Source organism: Nannospalax galili, unplaced genomic scaffold (genome assembly GCF_000622305.1).
Source record: "Nannospalax galili isolate Female #2095 unplaced genomic scaffold, S.galili_v1.0 scaffold440, whole genome shotgun sequence".
Classification (NCBI taxonomy): Eukaryota; Metazoa; Chordata; class Mammalia; order Rodentia; family Spalacidae; genus Nannospalax; species Nannospalax galili.
The window spans coordinates 1,513,756-1,533,978 of NW_008347189.1; the positions used below are offsets into that span (position 1 = coordinate 1,513,756).

General features: G+C 39.7%; 1 protein-coding gene across 8 annotated transcripts in view; it reads right to left on the minus strand.

Moving 5' to 3' along the window:
• Paqr3 (progestin and adipoQ receptor family member 3) overlaps nt 1-20,140 on the minus strand; it is a 36,738-nt gene extending 16,598 nt beyond the window's left edge. For 3 of the 8 annotated variants that reach the window (XM_029568593.1, XM_029568592.1, XM_029568594.1), the window contains exons 1-6: nt 19,800-20,140; nt 16,732-16,894; nt 13,014-13,169; nt 9,664-9,861; nt 7,280-7,370; nt 3,388-3,536 (exon numbers count right to left, since the gene is read on the minus strand). In XM_029568593.1, the coding sequence (XP_029424453.1) occupies nt 3,394-3,536; nt 7,280-7,370; nt 9,664-9,861; nt 13,014-13,169; nt 16,732-16,894; nt 19,800-19,984 (936 nt within the window). In that variant the 5' untranslated portion in view covers nt 19,985-20,140 and the 3' untranslated portion in view covers nt 3,388-3,393. Of the gene's footprint in view, nt 1-348; nt 478-3,387; nt 3,537-7,279; nt 7,371-9,663; nt 9,862-13,013; nt 13,170-16,731; nt 16,895-18,536; nt 18,639-19,799 lie in introns of all 8 variants that reach the window. The other 5 variants (XR_003851204.1, XR_003851203.1, XR_607633.3 and 2 more) reach the window with 3 other exon arrangements.
• Nucleotides 20,141-20,223: the final 83 nt, after the last annotated feature.

Consider the following 20,223-nt stretch of genomic DNA (forward strand, 5'->3'; position numbering starts at 1 on the left):
TAGCTAGTACAGAGTAATAGTGTATCACTCACTGTTTAAATTCAGTTATAGTTAACTCTTCAAGGAATATATGGTTAAATTTGAGCTATTTATTTTGAACAATTCCTTTTTAAGGAAGCCTAGGCCAATCATCACACTTAGCATGCAGTCAATATTCTCAGATTGAAGGTCTTTGAAATTGTGAAGCATGTTAAGACAGGTAGCATGTACGGAAACATATAAGGAAGTCTAGCTTAAGCATCACACTTAGCATGCAGTTAACATTCTCAGACTGAAGGTCTCTGATCTTTTGACATTCTGTTGCATGTTAGGACAGGTAGCATATAGGGCTGGCACAACCGAGATTACCTGCATGCTGGGCAGTAGTCTGATGCCACATCTGTAGAGCAGGACGAGGTCCTTGGTGGCTGTTCACATAAGCTGTGTAAGGGTACAGAAGTTCAGTCTCCTCAAGAGAGCCCTACTGTTATTTCTCTCCTTCCAGAAAAAAAGTTTTAAAGGGTAAGTTTCAGCTTATCTCATTACACTATAGAAATATATTACAAAGTTTCAGGAGACCTTGGTGCTACAGAACATCTGTATTTCTTTTCAATATCAACACAGTTATTGTGATAATACATAAAGAAGACACTTCCTAAGCTTCCCTAACAGCTGAGCTGATTCTTCACATACTGTTAGGGGTGGTGTTAGCAGGAATGATTTGGGGGTGGTATATATAGACTACTCAGCACTGGCAAGAATCTGAAAGTGCAGACTTGGCCCTTTGTCATTTAATACAGGGCAAAGTATATCTCTAGTAGGTACCAGCCAAGTGAAGAGTTGTACAGCTTTATGCCAGTCAAGTATAATCTTCAAATTGGATGTTCTGTCCAGGTGGGTTGCCATAAGGTATGACAACCCCTGATTCTTCATTTCTGACTAAAATATAATTTTAAGCTGTTATGTATCACAAAGAATGACAAGCAGCACTTACGTTTAACAAACCCAGTTTATTTACATAATACATGTTTTGCCATGCAGCTTTCCAAATCACAATGTAATAAGCAAAAAGAAAGCAGTCTTGCTACTTGAAAATGGCTTTATGTCAAAAGATGTTTCTTGAGTTAATTGAGTTTCTATAAATTCTTATAATTTAAAGCAGTCATAGATAATTTTTAAATATGCTTTTAAAGTCTGTAGCTTTTATAGCTTACACATAGGTAAAATTAAGACTTTTATACTGTGTAGCTAGATAATATACTTTTCATCCTATTTTAATAAACTGATAAAAACAATATATATATATATATATACATTATTACAAGGCTCAGATTTGTAAGCAATTGTCAAATATTCTTTAATGTGAATAATTTCTTAAAATCTTTACCAGTAGTGCTATGCACACAGTAGGTGGTCAATAAATGCTGATATACAGAAGTGTTTTATAGTTGACAGCAATCCACAGTCACTCATTCCTTTATAATAAATACATTATAAAGATAAAAATGAGGATGATGGGTTTTCTTACAATGTTGAACATTTTTAGAGAACACCAAAATGCTCATGAGAAGTAACTGCCCCTACAGTCGGACCTATGTTACTTAAATTCAAAGAGTGGTTGTTTGAAAAATGTAGCTCTTTTATGTATTAATACATATGGCAGTTATTAAAGAATTCATACACTATGACAAGAAAGGAATAAGGCATTTTAAGAATTAAAACAAGACAGCATTTTTTGAGAAGGGTTCATAATGAAAATGGCTTTACACCTAAAAAAATCACTGACTTTTCTCTCATTTTTCAGTAACTAATAACCATTTAGTATATTTCTTCTGGCCAAAATGAAAAAAATGTATACTCAAGAACAGTATTGTGTAAACCAATAAAGAGTATCTTTGAAGAAATATTATTTTGATACATCCAAATCATCTAAAATTGCACATATAAACTGATTTTTTGGCCTGGCCTAACGAGGTTACAGCCATTCAAAGTAGTGGGTCCAGCCTAACAATGGCTGTGGCAGAGTGAATGTCTTTACTGAGCTGGTCTGGGAAGAATTCTTGCTGACATCCCAGCATGGGGAATTTATATTCCCCAACACTACTCTACAAAGAAACATTTTCTAGATGCAGGAACTGAGGCGCATCAACCTTCCTAATACTGGATGTACAAAAGGCATTTTGGGAATAAATTTCATTATCAATCAAATTTTTTTATGATTTACTAGTTAATTCTATTTTCCTGAAACTATACCAGTGTTTAAAACAGCTTAACTCATTAAGAAACCAGTCATAACATATATTCCAATAATAAAAAATGTTTTTATGAATACTGTAAAGGATTTAATTTATGCATTTAAAAAGACCAAAAGATAATAGTTCTACTGTATGATAGGGCAGCGAGATCTGCTATTAAGTATAGAGACTAATGCTACAGGTCTGAATTTTACATGGTGTTTACACATTGTTATCAATGAAATGCTGTATAAACACAGGAATAGAGCAGAGGTGACTATAATTTCATCATCAAACGGAACATCTGCAGGACTGTTCTAAGGCTTAAGGTACATTTCAGGGTCAAGATGGGGCCACCTAGATTCTGTGGCCTTGAAAGTAGCACCCATATAGTTGGGAACCCATCATCAGGAAACTTAGGACTACAGATTTAGAGATGAAAGTTCTTTTGGAACTTTGGGTTCAAAATCCACTCTCAAGAATTCAATTATAATATGGAATTAAATAAGAATGTGTTGCTCAGTCATGTCCCTAGTTTCAAATCTAATCATCTTTTAAAAAACAATATATGCTTATTTCTTCTTCTCAATGCTTCTCTCAAAGGACAAATTTAAAATTCTATGCAGGCAAACTGAACACTCCAATGTTCCTAAGGAGAGGATAACTGCAGCTAAAGGAAATAATTTAAGTGCCAGTTTCTCACAAACTGTTTATGGAAAGGTTATGACTATTCAGAATCACCATTTAGCTTGTAGCAAGCACAGGCTATATAATAACCCTTGCCTTGATTAGGCACTTAAAATTTTGATTATTTAATGAAAATACCCTCTGTTAATCATACAGAATGACTCCATGTTAAATGGAGAGAGCCCTTCCTAAGAAAATGAAGCTGGTGTTAAGTAAAGTGAATCCTGTATCTACAGAAGTTTCACATTCATTGGTGCTGTTCAGATGTTTCTTAACGATCACCATCAAATTTTTACTTTCTGTACAAGTGGCAAATCAGTTTCAAGAGTCACACAGCAGTTATTACTACAGACCTTACGCATGTTTTTCCACTTTTATAAAGCACGGTGATACATTAAACAAGAGGAAAAAAGAAAAATGGGAACCTAAGAGTGGGGTCTACAATTCCCTACACTGCTTAACAACTGAAGTTACCAAGTGGCCATACCTGAATTCACAGGTGTGAAACATAGTCAGGACAAGGCTTGCTATGTCTGTACTGCATGACATACACTGTTGACTGATGCCACCAATATAACATCACTACTGCAAGGATATGCCATATCTGGTGACTTGATCCGAGGTAGTTTAGTTGTCCTGGAAGGGATGAAAGAAAGAATGTTGACTGCATTATTTCAGTATTAAAAAGAAAAATATACTTCTACCTCTGGCCTTTGAAATAAGGCTTAGAAGTATGAAAACTTTGGTAGTCCTGTCATTTGAGTTTAAGGTTTTATTCCTTAATTATACAAATAAATTTCAGAAATTCTATTTCCAACTTTGTTTTTAAATTTTAATTTGTGGGGGCCAGTGAAATGGCTCAGTGGGTAAAGGGTGCTTGACACTTAGCTGGACAGACCTTAGTCTGATCCCTGGAACCCGAGGGGGGGGGCAGGGAGAGAGAAAAAAAGGGAGAGAGGGGAGGAGGAAAGGGGAGAGAACAGAGAGAAATGACCCTTGAAAGTTGCCCTCTGACCTCAACATGTGCACTGTAGCATGACCTCCACACATACACGTACACACACACCACAAAATAAATATTAAAGTGTTTTTGAAAATGTAGCTTGTTTAATTTCAGGACTTTGACCTTCTACATCTCAACACGTATTTGGTGAAAGGAGGAAAAACAATAGCAAAAAACAACTATTGCCTCTATGAAAGAGACAAAAAGAAAGCAATGTTACAGATCAGGGAGTCATTTAGGCATCAATCTGCCTGGCTAGGAATGAACCGACTAGAAGTGCTTTACACAGATAAGAAGAAAGTTCACACCTAACTAACACAAATGTCTTTAAAACTTCTTTAATTAGAACAGAGTTAACTAAGGTTGTCTAGTTCCTATACAGTTTTAGCTCTTGTAGTTAAATGTTAAATCCAAAGGGATCAGATCATTAGCACCTGGGAAGTTTCCTGGGGTTTCTCTGCAGAGCTGGCCCACCACATGTCAGCTTTCCCTTACTCATGGCACTTCTATGGTGGTTTCATGGAAGTGTTCTCTAACCTCTCTTTTTTCTCAGCAAGAATAATACAGAACACAGATTTTAAAGTGGAAGGCAACAGGTTCTTTCTGGGTGGGCTTTTATTCCTCTGGTGCTATGGACTCTTTTGACTCCCAGTAAAGTCTATGGATTCATTTAAAAAATATAAAAGATCACTGTCTTGTAGTTTCTGTACCAATGATCAACTCAATTCTATTGATGGACATGTTGTGGATCCTTGATCTACCGAACATCAATATAGATTTATAATATTTCTAAAAATTTAACCTGAGCCACTCTTACTTTTAAATTTCCCAGTGTTCACTGTCTGCACTGCCCATATTTCTCTCATACATGAGATAAGATATATATATATATACCTGAACATTTGAGACTATCTTAAGACTTGAGGTTTTTAAAATATTTTTATTGAGTTCTTGTGAATTTCATATAATAGATGTTAATCAAATTTAGATCCCCTCCCCCATCTGCATCACACCATCGTGCCCACCACCAGATTTCATGCATTCTGTCGTATATGTTATGTCTTGTCTGGTCAAGCATTTGTACCCAAATGCCCCATGAAGACTTGAGTTTTTATTGTGCCTTCATCTCCACTACATCTCCACCACACAGCTACATGGACACAGCTCATGACTAGCTCATTATGAAGAAAGCTACATAACACTGGATCTTTTCCTGTCCTACATGAGACAGTTCTTAACAGGTTTGAAAATGGCAAGGCTAAAACTACTTGGTCATATCACACAGTATAGCATATTTGTACTTGCTATGATGAAGAAATAGAATTAAACATGCATGTCATTTAAAAAATTCTATTTGCAGTGCTAGGTAAGTGCTTTTCCACTGAGCTACACCTCTAGCTCTAGAAGCTTTAAAAGAATAAAAGTGATGCAAAAGTGTACCAGAATTGTGGTTTTGGGTATGGGCCATGTCCTGTCCTGGTTATGTTCCCAAATCCTAACGTTTGCACACTCAGGTTTTCATTTCATCCCCATTCATACTTAAAGCTCAGAGGTGAAAAACAAGTGTAGAGGAATGCTTGTGGACGCCTGTCTAGACTGGGGCTTCTCACTCTCTCTACTTCCCCAGCATGTATGAGAATGGTACAGTGCCACCTCTAATTCATCACAGAAACAGTGTGGATATAATCCCCCACTACTCCAAATTATATAATTAGTTTTCTCAGATACAGGCAAATCTGCAGTCAGCATAGCCACAGTGACATGGATATATGTCTCCCCCTTCGAAAGCCTTTATGATCACCCATGTATCTGCCTAAGTATTCTGGAGGTGATTCTTAACCCAGGAAACTGGGACAAATATTCAACTTGGATTTAAACTGCTACTTGACGCCAGTCTTCTAAACTTAAAAATCACTGTTTTAGGTCCTCTTAAATGTTACTCTTGTCCTGTAAGGCTCACCTGAACGTGCATCATTTTTTCAAACCACTTTACTTACTTTATATATACAACCAGAGGGACCTCTGACAATGGCTGAGTGCTTACTAGCTTACTATCCACCTAGGAACTCTGCTGTTATTTATTTATTTTTTTAATCTTTTTGAGACAGGGTCTCTCTGTAGCCCCAGCTGGCCTGGAACTTATTATGTATACCAGGCTGGCCTCAAACTCACAGAAATCCACCTGCCCTGCTTCCTGAGTGTTGGGATTAAAGGTATGCACCACCACGCCTGGCAGAACTCTGCTATTTTACAAGCATATTCTCTCTCATCTAATCCTCAGTACCACAGGAGAAAAAGTGTTATATCCTTGTTTCAGACAAGGAAACTGGGCTGAGAGCTTACTATCTTATTTAACATATGTGGCTAATAAGTGGCCACTGCAGCATTTGAACTCTTGCAGTCTGACTCCAAAGCTATAGCGCTAAAACAGCAAATACATGCTTTAGAGAAGTCTAAACTTTAAAAGAAGCGAATATATGCTTTAGAGAAGCTCTGACTAGTGGCCTCTTGGGTATTTTCCACGAGAACTAGCCCCACCTACAACTGAAGAAAAGGGAAATCTACCCTTTTCCTGAGTAGCTGGCTTACAAGACCTTGGGGCTATGAAGATCTTTTACTTTTGTTTTCTTAGCTCTGGTGTTAGGAAGCTGAAAGCCAGACTTGTGACCTTTATCAGTTGTGCAGAACCTATGTGAGGTGTACAGGGCAGTTTCCGCATCCCGAGGAATACATTCTAAGACCTTACAGTGCCTATGCTGCAGATAGTTAAAAATTTTATATGTAGTATTTTATTTCCTATACAGACTACTGATGACAGTGTTTAATTTACAAATCAGAAAAGGACTAGATTAACAATGATAAAATATAACAACTGTAGCAACATACTATAAAAAGGTCTATGGGTGTGGTCTTTCCTCTCTTTGGAGTCATTTCAAGTAACTGAAATCACAGAGAAGAGGGCGCCAGTGTTTGGAGAAGTGATCTCAAACCTGGCTTCTTTTCACCATGCGTCTCATCTTTTGTCTCTTCTCTTCCCTTAGATTTTGCTTTATGTATCTCTGAAAATGAAAATTACCTTTAAGAACAAGTTAGACTCTAAAAAAAATGGCAGCTAATGGTAGTACTCCACAGTCTGAGAGTCTCGGTGCCAGCTTTGTCACACATTCATAGCTATGAAACAGTGGCACCCAGCCACTGGACCCTATTCATCCTGTAAGCACAACACGAAAAGTCTGTGAAAGCCCTTTGAAATCTAAAGTTGTAGACAGTGCTTAGGCATGGAGGAACTACTCTGTAATCAGTGTCTGAATTTTGATTCTCTGAAGCAATGACTTCAAGCATGTGTTCAGAATAAACCTGTAAAAGAGAAACATACCTGGGAAGTACCGTTCTGGAACTTTGGAAATGTAGAACAGGAAAGCAAGAAGAGCAATCACGTACATCACAATTACTCGGGGTGCAAAGTCCTGAAAAGCAAAGCATGTTTTCTTAGATTTTCTTATGGCTGTTGAGATCTCATAGACTGCCAAGTGGAACTGAAGACCGCTAAATCTTAATTATCCTGAAGAGTCTCCAATAACAGAAGGACTGCGCTCATTCTGCAGTCCTTGGAAATGGAGCACGGTGGATGTCCACAAGCTCAGGCTCTCACACTGCTGATGCTCCACAGGGTGCTCAACTCCTCCACCATGTGGATAAAGAGTAGAAAGTACCCCAGAGCAGAGACACCAGCTGAGCAAGAAGAGATTAAAGAGCAGGCAGAAAGAGATTTAAACAGTCCTATCCAAGACAGAAAGAGCTTCCAATACCCCAGATAAACAGGCTGGAACATTATTACTACATGAAGCACTCCACGTCACTGCTGATGCTCTGTTGAGATATTTGCCCGACTCTTGAGAAAATCAGCGAGCTGGAACATACACACATTGTTCCTAATTCTGGTTACAAACCTAATTTACCAATAATTCATTTAAGAAATAAAGACAGAGTCAGGCGTGGTGGCACCTGCCTTTAATCCCGGCACTCATACTTGGGAGGCAGAGGCTTGGTCAGTTTCTGACCAGCTGAGGTTACAGGGAGGTCCTATCTTTAAAAACAAAACCAAAAAACAAAAAAATATAAAAATATAAAATAAAAACGAATGATTTCTCTTTCCAAGTAAGAGGATGATCAGCCCCTGCTAAGCCCTATATTCTTCAGATTCATCAACCTCAGGTTTCTTTTTTTTTTTGTTTGTTTTGGTCTTTTTGAGACAGGGTCTCTCTGTAGCCCCAGCTGTCCTGGAACTATGTAGACCAGACTGGCCTTGAACTCAGAGATCCGCCTTAAAGGCATGTACCACCACACCCAGCAACCTCAAGTTTCTTAACCAGTCTAGAACATGGCTTCACCCATCTGTTCAAATCAACCATTCCAGAAATTTCATTATTGGTAAGGGTATCTTTATCCATCTTTTAAAAATGAGAGCTCTTTAGAGAATTTTTTAAAAGCTTCCTTGCTAATGTGGCCTGTCATCACACTAGAATTCCTTTTTTGAGAACCATCTTTATAAGCCAGATTTCTATTTAAGTTTTGTGACTATAAGAATATTCTTGGCATGCATGCCTTTAATCCCAGCACTTGGGAGGCAGAGGCAGGCTGATCTCTGTGAATTCAAGTCCAGCCTGGTCTACATAGCAAGTTTCAGGTCACGTGGGGCTATAGGCAGACCATTTCAAAAAGACCAAAAAAAAATATATATATATATATATTCTTGTATTTTTAGAAATTTCCCTAAAATTTATTGGCTTAAAGGACTTGCTTTTTTATCATTATAAACTTAACAGAAAATGTGTTTACCACCTCCAAAATTAAATCACTTTGTATCAACTACCATTTACTCATTTCTAGTTAAATTAAACCTCAGGTAAGCAGCTTCATGTTCTATTTTTTATTCTTACAGTGAAAATGGTGTCCTCATATGCAGCAGGGTCCCCCCATGGCTCTCATAACTACTGTCAGCTTTCTTCCCGTGTCCTATTCTTCCTTGAATTAGCCAGGCCACTCAATTCACTCTAACACAAAACCACCTTTTTTTCCATTGATTTACCCAAGTATTTTCTTCTCTGTCATCAACAACATCTTATAAGTAACTACAAGCCAAGGTTCTTTCAGAACATACTTCTTGTTTATAACCCTCAACAGTGCAGGGCTCTCTTTCTCCTGCATATCCCTTATTCCCTGATCTGATTCAAGAGCTCTTCTTTTATTGCTCAATATATTTTCCTTGGTGGACTGAATATGCTTTTCTTGTTCCAGCTACCAATAAGATGATACTGTGAAATTTATCACCAGTCTCAAAGTTTGGCCTAAATTTCAAATCCTTTGCCTGCCTTTGCATCCCTTAGGTACCTCAAACTCGACAGGTCCAGTTAAAAAAAATTCTTCTTAATTCCTCATGCCTCACCCCCAAGAGAAATCAATTATTCCCAGTTCTACAATTTGTCGTTGTTGGCATTCTAGCAAAGCTAGAAACTGTGAAATTCTCCAGAGAAGTACATACCAAGAAACTGAAGACCTAATAATGTCATTTCATAGGATGAGACATCAGAAAATAACAGTAGTGAGACTCATTTCTAATTCTGAGAGCTATGCCTATGTATATAGTTGTGGAAACTGTGGTTTCAGTATGCAACTAAAAATAGGCTCTCCCAGGACACAAAGCTACCCACGGCCTGATTATACCACTTCAGCCAAGAAATAAAAGATTACTCAACCTACCTGTACAATAGGAGCACTGATTCCTCCATTGAGCCAAACCCAGTGAAGAGTAGGGATCACTCCATATCCAGAAACAGAACAGAAGATGATAGGGCGGAGCCTCTGCCATTGCTGTGTGAGGTAATTGGGATGAATCTGTGCAAAGAACACTGCCAGGATCATGGCAAGCACAGTGATCAAGTATACTTGGCGCCAGTACTAGGATGAAAGGATATAAAATTTAAATTCTGTTATTAACAACAAGGGAAGGAAGAGTAATTTGGGCTTCTACATTATAATATTACAGACTCTATTTACTTGGTATTTTCATGTCCCAACAAGATTTATTTTATTTGGTCTTTTTGAGACAGGGTCTCCCTGTAGCTCCAGCTGGCCTGGGACTCATTATGTAGACCAGGCTGGCTTTGAACTCGGAGATCCACCTGCCTTTGCCTCTGGATTAAAGGCGTGCACTACCACCCTGGCCCAAGATTCTTTTCTTTTTCTTTTTGTAAAGAATGCACATTACACACAGTTGCCAAGTTCCTTAGGATGATGTCTTAATTAGCTGCAGTTGTCAACTTGACAGCCTACAGTCATCTGACAAGACAGCCTCAATTGAGGAATTACCTAGCTCAGACTGACCTGTGGCCATGTCTGTGGGGGACTGTCTTGATTATTAACTGAGGCAGGAGGCCCAGCTTACTGTGGGCAGTACCATCCCTAGGCAGGTAATCCTGAGTTGTATAAGAAAGCTGGCTAAGCATGAGCCTGTGAGCAAGCCAGAGAGCAGCATTTCCTCAGGGTTTCTGCTTGAGTTCCTGCCTAGACTTCCTTCAATGGCAGACTGTGACCTGGAAGTTATAAGCCAAATAATACCCCTCCCCAAAGCTGCCTTTCAGTAAAGTGTTTTTTTCACAACAGAAAGGAAACTAGAACATATGACAAACCAAACTTCAAAGTAAACCAATAAAAGACCACATTCTTACAAAAGCATTTTCCGAGTACCCATCAAATGTCAGGCACAGCTAAAATCCCAAAGGAACAAGGTTGACTTTGGCAAAGACTCTCCCAGTGAGTGAGCTCAGACTGTGGGAAGGCCTGCTTTGTAAACAGGATCATAATTTAATGACAATATTATAACTCAGTTACCAAAAGAATGTTGTAGACCACTGAAGCAAGAAGAGTGAATGTTACTTGGGGTAGCTACAGAGGAGAAAGAGGAGACATCTGAGCTAGTCTTGAGGAATTGGCAGAGAACACGGGAAGAAGGGGCTCTCAAGGGAAACGATCCGCAAATGCAGCAGGGAAGTTTGAGGAAAGGAGACTGAAAGGTAGGAAAGGTCATTCTAAAGATTCTAAACTGTACCATGCTAACACTGGGATTTGTTCAACAGGACGAAAGCCAGACGTGGTGGCATGTTCCTGTAATCTCAGCACTTGGAGACTGAGAAAGAGCATTGTGAGCTCAAGGTCAGCCTGAGATACATGGGGAGATCCTGCCTCAAAACAAAAACAAAATACAAAACACAAACATGAGAAAGAATCTGAATGACATGGTCATTTTTAAATGACTCATTAGTAACACAAATCTACTATCAGTAGAGAAAAGAAGTGAGAAGCCAGTTAGACAGACATTAGGGTATTTGAAATAGAGAGTGGGGGCTGTGATGAAGAATGAACACCAGATTTAGGAGGAATATTTGAAATAACGTAAGGTCTTAATGGCTGATGATCTGAGAGAGAGTGGCAGAGGGACGCTCGAATTGTTCAACTCCTTCTAGCCTGAATGGCCACATGAATGGCTCCTATTAAAGGAGGAAATGAACGAAGATGATCCAAGTTTGGAGGAAAACAGGGCGCTGAAAGAATGCTAATTTAAAATATATCAAGTTTAAAGTATATTAAGTATGAATGACAAGCTTATGAGATACTTGGTATCTAAATGAACATGTGAAAGGCTGTCTGGGGGCTCAAAAGCTGGCATCCCAAAGGATAAGAGTTCTTTATGCAGGCTCCCAGGGCTTCTGCAGACCTATTCACTTCTGGAAATCACATGTCAGACCATGTGTCCAAATGTCCCATCTCCTAGAACAACAGTCCCATTTTCAGTTTCAATCTCAAATCCATATCCCATAAGCAGTAGGAGCCACTACAGAAATTGAACGCTGGGAAGCTTTTAGAAGCCCAAGATAAGAAAGCGAATTTTTGTTTTTGTGATCATGAACTATTAGTTCCAATAGTATTCTCTCTCTCTCTCTCTCTCTCTCTCTGTCTCTCTCTCTCAGCAAGTATCACATTCTGATCAGGAAGAGGTAAACAGAAAATAATTTCAGAGAAGTATAAAACAACATAAACAAGCAATTCAAATATATGACTGCTTACAAGATCCTAGTTAGCATGTATCTTTTAATTATTTTTTTTAAGATGCACACAGGTTCATGCTAAATGAATATTATTCATTTCTGGGTAAACATGAACAGTTTAATGCTACAATCAAATCAGTTTACAAGTTAATTACATATGTATTTAATTATATACTTATGATATAATTAGGCCTGAAAAACAAATGGCTCATATCTAAGTAGATATGGTTAATAAAGGTCCTAAGATACTAAAACCTAACCTATGATTTTTTTCTTTGATAGCTTATAGCTTTGATAGTTTTTCCTACATCATGAAGAGACGCGGGTATTATTTAAGAATCCTAAACAAAAGAATCCTGTGCTGCAGGTAGTCTTCCCAACTGTCTTTCAGAGCACCCACTACATGGGGAGAGGTGATTTGGGCAGGACCAGCTCTGTTCTTCATGAAAAGAGCTATAGCTCCTAGGCACTACGCTACTCCTTGGGGAGAACTATACTTTGGGCTCTGAAAAAGAGGTAAGAGGAGAAAAGGAAAAAATAAAAATAAAAAAATATGATAGGAGAGTAAGGTTGATGGAACTTCAATATTTTGAGACAGGGTCTTGCTGTGCAGCCAGGCCTCAAGTTGAGATCTTCCTGCCTTCCCCTCCTGAGTGCTGGGATTATAGAAACAAGCTTACCACACTATAAGATAAATAGATAGATAGATGATAGATAGGTAGGTAGATAGATAGATAGGTGATAGACAGACAGGCTCAATGGGAGATAGATATAGAGAGATATAGACATAGCCATATTTATAGCTCTACTTTCCAACAGAATCAGCAAAATAATGAAATAATTATGGAATTGGTAATAGATACTAGAGAGAGATCAAAGAGACCTTTTAAAAAGTATGCCCACAAAAGACTCTTGGTTTTATTTTGTAAGCAAAACACGCATTCATAGATTTAAACCACCTCAAGAAATGTTTTAAGAGAAAGTGAAATGTTTTAAGCTACTTACATTGTTACAATAAAACGCATAAAATACTCCTGAAACATAGCAGCCCAGTATTCCAATAGAAATTCCTGCATAATCCAATGCCATCCATCTTCGACAGGTCTTTTCTGAACGATGACAGGAAAAAAGGTGATAGCCCACTGAGCAAAGCATACAGATCTATGGAAAGGAAAACAAGAGAACGAAGTGGAACAAAAAGAAATGAGGGGCACTCATGCATGCTGTTCAGGGGAACACTTAAGGAGCCGGGCTTTCAAGGCAAGCACATCCAGGCCTGATTCCAGCTTTGCCGGGCTTTCAAGGCAAGCACATCCAGGCCTGATTCCAGCTTTGCCATTTCTCTAAGCCTCTGTTTCTTCATAAGTAAAATGGGGGCAACAATCACAAAACAGGAACTTTAAAATGATAACTATTTTATAATATAAATTATAAGTGAATAGCAAAAATTGGAAAATTAATGTGATACAAATATTTTCACAATACAAATGTTTTATAATACCTTCCGAGGTTACTTTGATTCATGAATTAAGTCTACTTTTCACATTCATCACTAATTTAATATATGTCCTTTAAAAATATCAAAGAATACAGAATTGCATTATGTTAAAAAATATGTGCCTCTCCAAGGAATGTAAGTGTAGCCTGTTACCTCAGTTGTGAATGATATCACAGGGCCAGATTAATGTGAACAGTAAATCTGAAGATTAGCTACACATAAACTTAGAGAAGTTTAGGAAGTAAAGTTTGACAGGGCCGATGTCTAAATGAGGGGAATAAAGGGAAGCCCTCTCTCTTCTCAGTCAATAGCCAACAGGTAAACTGAAAAACAGTATCAGTCTTGCTCTGTATGTTAACAAAAATGGAGTCAAATTCTCTAAAGGAGCAACTAAAAACTGAAAATGTCACCTTCAGGCAGGAGTAGGACTTGGTGTGCTGAAGACATCTAGGTTCTTTTAAAAATATCCTTGTAAATTTGCTTGAAATTTTAAAGTATGTCCATATTTCTTTTCAATAAAAATAATTAAATAAAAAAAATATATATGCTTCTCTCACTCAATCTACTCTTCAGAGGTAACCACTAACAACATGTTATATATCCCTGTGATATGTATGTGCCAAGCATCTGTGATACAGATGTCTACAAACACAAGATAGATACTTTAAACTGACCAAATGGACTCCTTGTAATTCTGGTCTGTTCTACAGTTTTCTCTTTTTTATTTTTTTCTTGAGACAAGGTCTCACTATGAAACCCCAGCTGGCCAGGAACTTGCTATGTAGACCAGGCTAGCCTTGAACTCACGGAGATCCCCTACCATTGCTTCCCAAGTGCTAGGTTTAAAGGTGTGTGCCATCACACCTGGATACAATTTGATTTTTTAACTTAAGAGACTTTCTGTCCATAAGAGAAATACTATACAATTTGCTTCTAAGTTCTAAGTAAATATTGCTTTATTATCTCCATGAAAAATCATGACCTGATTTTATATGTTTGCCAACTGACAGCAAAGTTAATAATTTAGTCAGCTGCTCTGAGGACTGGTAAGGCAGGACAGAACTCCCTCTGGCCAGCAAGTACCTGCTGTGTGTGTCATGCAATTGAAGGTGATAGAAGGATGAAACCTCTACCCCAAGAGATTTCTGAGACACAAACATTGTTATATGAAGTCCTATAGGAAAAGTCAGTGTAGAATACAGTAAGAAAAGCAAGGAGGGAGAGTACTGGCTCTGTGGTGTCTCTGTAGTGGGACTGGCAGAAGGAAAAGAATTATCATAGAAAGGTGATACTTGAGTTGCATTTTCAAATTCAGTATTCATCAGAGACATGAAAAAGGTATGTACATGTTTCTGGGGGGCGGGGTCCATAAAGAAAAGCAGTACAGTGAAAAACAGACCGACACTAAAGAATGCTCTGGGGCTTTCCTCACACCATAATGAAAGCAACCCCACAAGGTGTTTTAATATCAGCTTTACAGACCACATACTGTACTACAGAAGATACTAGGTGCACCCTTACAAAGGTGTAAAGGAGAAAAGCTTAGGTGACAGGTTACAGAAATGGCCCTGGGGACAATGACAAGAGTGTATTAAGCCATCAACAATGGAGGTGGAGAAAATGGGATCATAAACAATATGAAATAGATTAGGTATTTTCTAAGCAACTAACTGCTAAGATGGCAAACGGACATCTAGTCATTTGATATTCTGTTCATTAAACAAGCCTAACCAGTTTGCACAGGCTCAATATCAGTATTCAGTAAAAACACACTTAACTACAGCTTTATTTCATCCACTGCCAGAAATCATTATTGGCCTGTGGCTTTTTGGCTATTAAACTACCAGAGTTCACTGGTCCAATTAAATGTAATGTAATGCTTATAAGTTCAGTTGTAGTCTCTGATAAAGCCTTTGGTTAAGTGCTGTAAATGTGCAGAGTACTGTGGTGAACCTTCTCGTTAACAGAGCAAGATTTCATTGTCATAGTGTATGATACAAGAAGCGGCCACAAAATAGCAAGCAGAGGTGATCTTAACTTGGAAGAGGCAGATGAGTAGGTAGGTGGGAAGATGTGAGGTAGCCATGCATGCACATGTCTGGATCAATTAAAAGCCCAAATGTCAAATGTGGTTATCTGTGGAAGTGGAAATTCAAGTGATTTTTACTTTCTTTCATAAGCTTTTATTTGCTTGACTTTTCTACATGAAATATAGTATATTTATAGTAATTATAAGAAACAGTAATAAACTTTCTCTTTTTTAAACGTTTTTTATTGTTGCTGCTTTGACAGGGTCTCCTGTAGCCCCAGCCTGCCTGGAACTCACCATGCAGACCAGGCTCCTGCCTCTGCCTTCCAGAAATCCTCCTGCCTCTGCCTCTGCCTTCCAAGTGCTGGGATTAAAGACCTGTGCCACCAGGCCCAGCATTCTTTTTATAAATTTTTTTAAAAATTTATTTTTTGTATATTTTACATGTAAGTACACCCATGCATGTAATGCCTGCAGAGGATAGAAGAAGGCGCCAGATCCCTGTAACTGGAGTTTCAGGCAATTAGCCACCATGTGGGTGCTGGGAACCAAACCCTGGTCCTCTGTAAGAGCAGCCAGTGGTCTTAAGTGGTGAGCCATCTCTCCAGCCCCCAGGTGTTAATCTTAAAGCTGAGGTTTCTACAAAGGTTAAAAAAAGCAAAGTATGGTGGTATATACCTATAATTCTAGCACTTAGGGAGGAAGGAAGCTGGGGCAAATTCAAATTCAATGCTATCCTAGCCTACACAGTGAGGCTCTGCCTCAAATCCAGAGAGGGTTGGGAACATTTTTCCCCAATCTTAAGAACTTAGTGGATTTCAAATATTTTTTAATAATAACATTCAAATGTCGGGCCTGGTGGTGCACGCCTTTAATCCCAGCACTCAGGAGGCAGAGACAGGTGGATCTCTATGAGTTCGAGGCTAGCCTGCTCTACATAGTAAGTTCTAAGCCAGCTGGGGCTACAGGGAGACCCTATCTCAAAAAGACCAAAATAATAATAATAATGATGATGATAACATCCAAATATATGAGAACAAGATTTTTGTGGTGTTTATGTTTTAAAAGCAACTAAGCAGTTCCCTGTGCCCTCTGGGGGATCTTCAAAGCCACTGGTGGGGCTAAGTAAGATCACCTGCCCAGGCCTGCCTCATCAAAGTTCTCTTTACCTCAACAGTGTTTGTGAAATGACTCACCTGGAAGCAGAAAAGACAAATAGAACAAATGACAAAATCTTCTCTGGATGCACTTGCAGAAGGTAGCACAGATGTCATGTCATATATTCCCAGGGTGAAGAAGAGAAAGAAACCCAGCAAATGACTCCAGATGTTTACAGTCTCATTTGATAAAATAAACAAACTGGAAAGTAAGCAAACATACATTTCAGATTCACACTGGCTCACAGTGTCAGCATTCAAAAGCGAGGGACAGTTTGGAATTGCCTAATACTTGCTACTTTGGGCCCTTAACCTCACCTGTGCCTTTCTAAACTTGATATATCATTTAGTCAATATTCCTATAGTTCTCTCCCATTTCTGCTAATTCTGGGCTCTTACCACTTTTTTGGTGTGGACTCTATGAATATACCATCTCTTTCCTTCTATTGCATCACTGTTCTAAGCAGAGTGCCCTGCTCAAACTACTCGCTGTCTACAGAAATGCAGTCTGTAGACACAAACTGGATCTTAGCTAGAAAACTCAGGAATAGCTACCTAAGACACTGCTCAGTGTAAGCTTAAGTACAAACTTAAAATACCTTTTAAAGGACTTGTTAAATACAAATACAGGGTCAAATGCATTTAAGAGAAGTAAAATACATACAAATTAATCCACTGGAAAGGTTCTTTAAAATAGGCGTGCCAGAACAACTTTGCTGTGGATGCCCTGAAACCAGTTTCCAGGTGGCATGAGTTTACTGTTTTTGGAACAATAGGTTACTTTGAGTATGGGTGCTATCTGTCCTCTCAAACATCCCAACTAACTAACAGGTCTTGGCAGTATAGGCTGGTGGGGAACACACCACCCTGACCAGGAGCCAAGAAGCTCACTAGCCTCTTCCAACCTGGGCACAGATGAGCTCTATTTGCTAAGTGGGTCACTTCTCTGAGCTTCAGTTTCTTCATCCTAGAGCAAAGGAGCTAGATTAGATGCTGCTACTTTCTTCCAGTGCTTCCTGCATTCTGAGAAATGGTTCTTTATTATAAGGTGCTAAATGACTGAAGATCAGACAGTGCTGCATTTCTCCTGCAAAATCTAATCTTTTGGTTACACCAAGGTCTTGACCATTTCTGAATCAGAAGTTCTTATTATTAAGGCGTGACTGGCCATCTGCAACCATCACTGTGGCTCTCTTCTCCCTTTCACAAATAAAAACCACAGTAATATCTCAAAAGATCACCAAAAATAAAGTAAATCTTGTATCTGGAAATTCAGACTTTATCTTGTTTAACATCAAATATAAAGACAATAACTAGGAAAGTTGAACTAAAAGAATGTTCTAGAAAACATCTAATCTTGGGACTGTTTTGGCAATCAACATTTCATTCTGCCTACTGCCTCGGAAGTTTTCATTTTGACAAAACCCAGTATAACCTGATTAACTAAACACAGAATGGTCGGACATACACAACCTCTCCATATGCAAAATCTGTCCTTGCCACTCTTGAAAGTTAAGTAAGAGAGCAATCGCCAAACCTGGATAAGATTAAGTTAAGACGATCTCTTGGAAGAACATCCTCAACAGAGGATACACTTCTATTACAGGAAAAGTTAGGCACCCTCAAATTCTGTTCATTTCTCCCAACACCTAGGAGGCAGAGGCAGGCATATCTCTGTGAGATCGAGGCCAGCCTGGTAGATCCAGGCCAGCTGTGGCTACAGAAGACCCTGTCTCAAAAAAAAAAAAAAAAAAATTCTGTTCATCCAATAAGCAATAATTATCTTCATTACCATCATGTTCAAAATCGTTGTGGATAACAGTAACCATATATTGAGTGCTTACTAAGTGCTAGGTCCAGAGAGGTTAACTTTCCATAGCTGTTAAGAGGTGGGCTTTTGTTGATGAAAGAGTTGAAGATCTGATGCTTTTCCTGCCCCACAGGATCTGAAGCAGAATGCAGAGGACCACTGTAAGGTGGGCATAAAACATTTACAGCAGTTCACTGTCATCCCTGTCCTCCTGGAATACCATCTCCGCAGCAGGGCTTACCTCTGATTTCCTATGTAATTATACACAAGAGGCACTGGGGAGTAAAGCAGTAATTAGGATTCAAATTGTGACATCCAGTTGGTTGTCCATTCAAGTAATGTCACAAAAATACTTTTTAAGGCAAGATAAGACTACAAACGGAAAATAGGGAAAGACCATGATGGATAGATCAAAAAACAACCCACTTTCAGAACTTCAGTTTGCCACACCAGTGACCTAGAGCCTAAGCCTCTGTATCTTCATTCTGCTGGAGTATTTTGACAGAAGGCTAACTCAGAAAACCAAAAAAACATGATTTTTCAGATTTGTCTTTTTAAAAGCACAGGCCTTCAGTGACTATGGTTTTAAGGAACTACAATGATAAATCCCTTTCTTCGAGATGCTCCCACGGTGCTGTCGTGGAGACTAGGTGTCCCTTACAGCTCTCTCTTTGCTACAGGGCTTTTTCTACACAGCACTTCCCACAATGACTATTATGTAATCTTGTAATTATCTCCTTAGTGTCTGTCACCCAGGCTAGACCTTAGTAGCTTCATGGGAACAAGGGCCACGTCTGCTGTTTTCTGCAGGATCTGGTACAGTGCCTACCACCTAGCAGGGGCTCCGTATATTTGCTAGATGAATGAATCGGGCGTTTCCAAGAATATGCACAGCATATGGACTGGTTCCCTATTACACAGCTGGCCAAAGCATCTGGATTCCCACAGGGCTGCTCTACAAACAAAGCTCAGTTATACCGAAGGTAAATAATGGTTCGTCCATTGTCAGTGTGTTCGACTCCAATACGTAACCCAGAAAGCACCACAAGGAATAAAGGATGTAAAAGCGCTTCGTAAACAGCAAAGGGCCACAGGAGAGCTGGCAACGATGACCATTATTAGTATCGTTGTGCCCTGAATCAAGTGCCCCCGGCGGGGCTGGAGAGGAGACGGCGGCAAGAAGAGATGAAAGGATGGGAGGCGAGGAAGGGATGCGCAGAGAAACGCGGGGGAAAGAGGCGGGGATACCAGACAAAAAGCCTGCGAGAGGAGGGGGCGCGGAGCGGCCGCACTGTACCTCTTAATACACAGCCTGGAGGGCAGGTAGGCACGGTAGCCGTCGGTGATGTATGGGTTGTCTTTGAGGGACACCGGGATCTGCTCGTAGGTGTAGAGCCGGATGCCGCGGGGCACCAGCACAGGCCAGTACTGGTAGCTGCCCAGCTCGATGTAGTGGGCGCTCTTCAGCAGCTTTTGATGCATGGTCCCGGGAGCTGGCCCGGCCCCACCTCCCCGGGGAGGGGGCTTCGCCGCTGGAGCCCCCGCCCCGGAGCCTGCCGCCGCTGCGCGAGGTGGTGCCGGTCGCCGCTGCCCAGGTCGGGCTCCGCTACTCACCGCCGCCTCCTCTGCACCGGCGGACTGCCGGCGTCGCAGCCCTCCCTGACGTCAGCGCGCAGCGCAGCCCCTCCCGCCACCGCCTCGCCCCTCCCACCAGGCCGCCA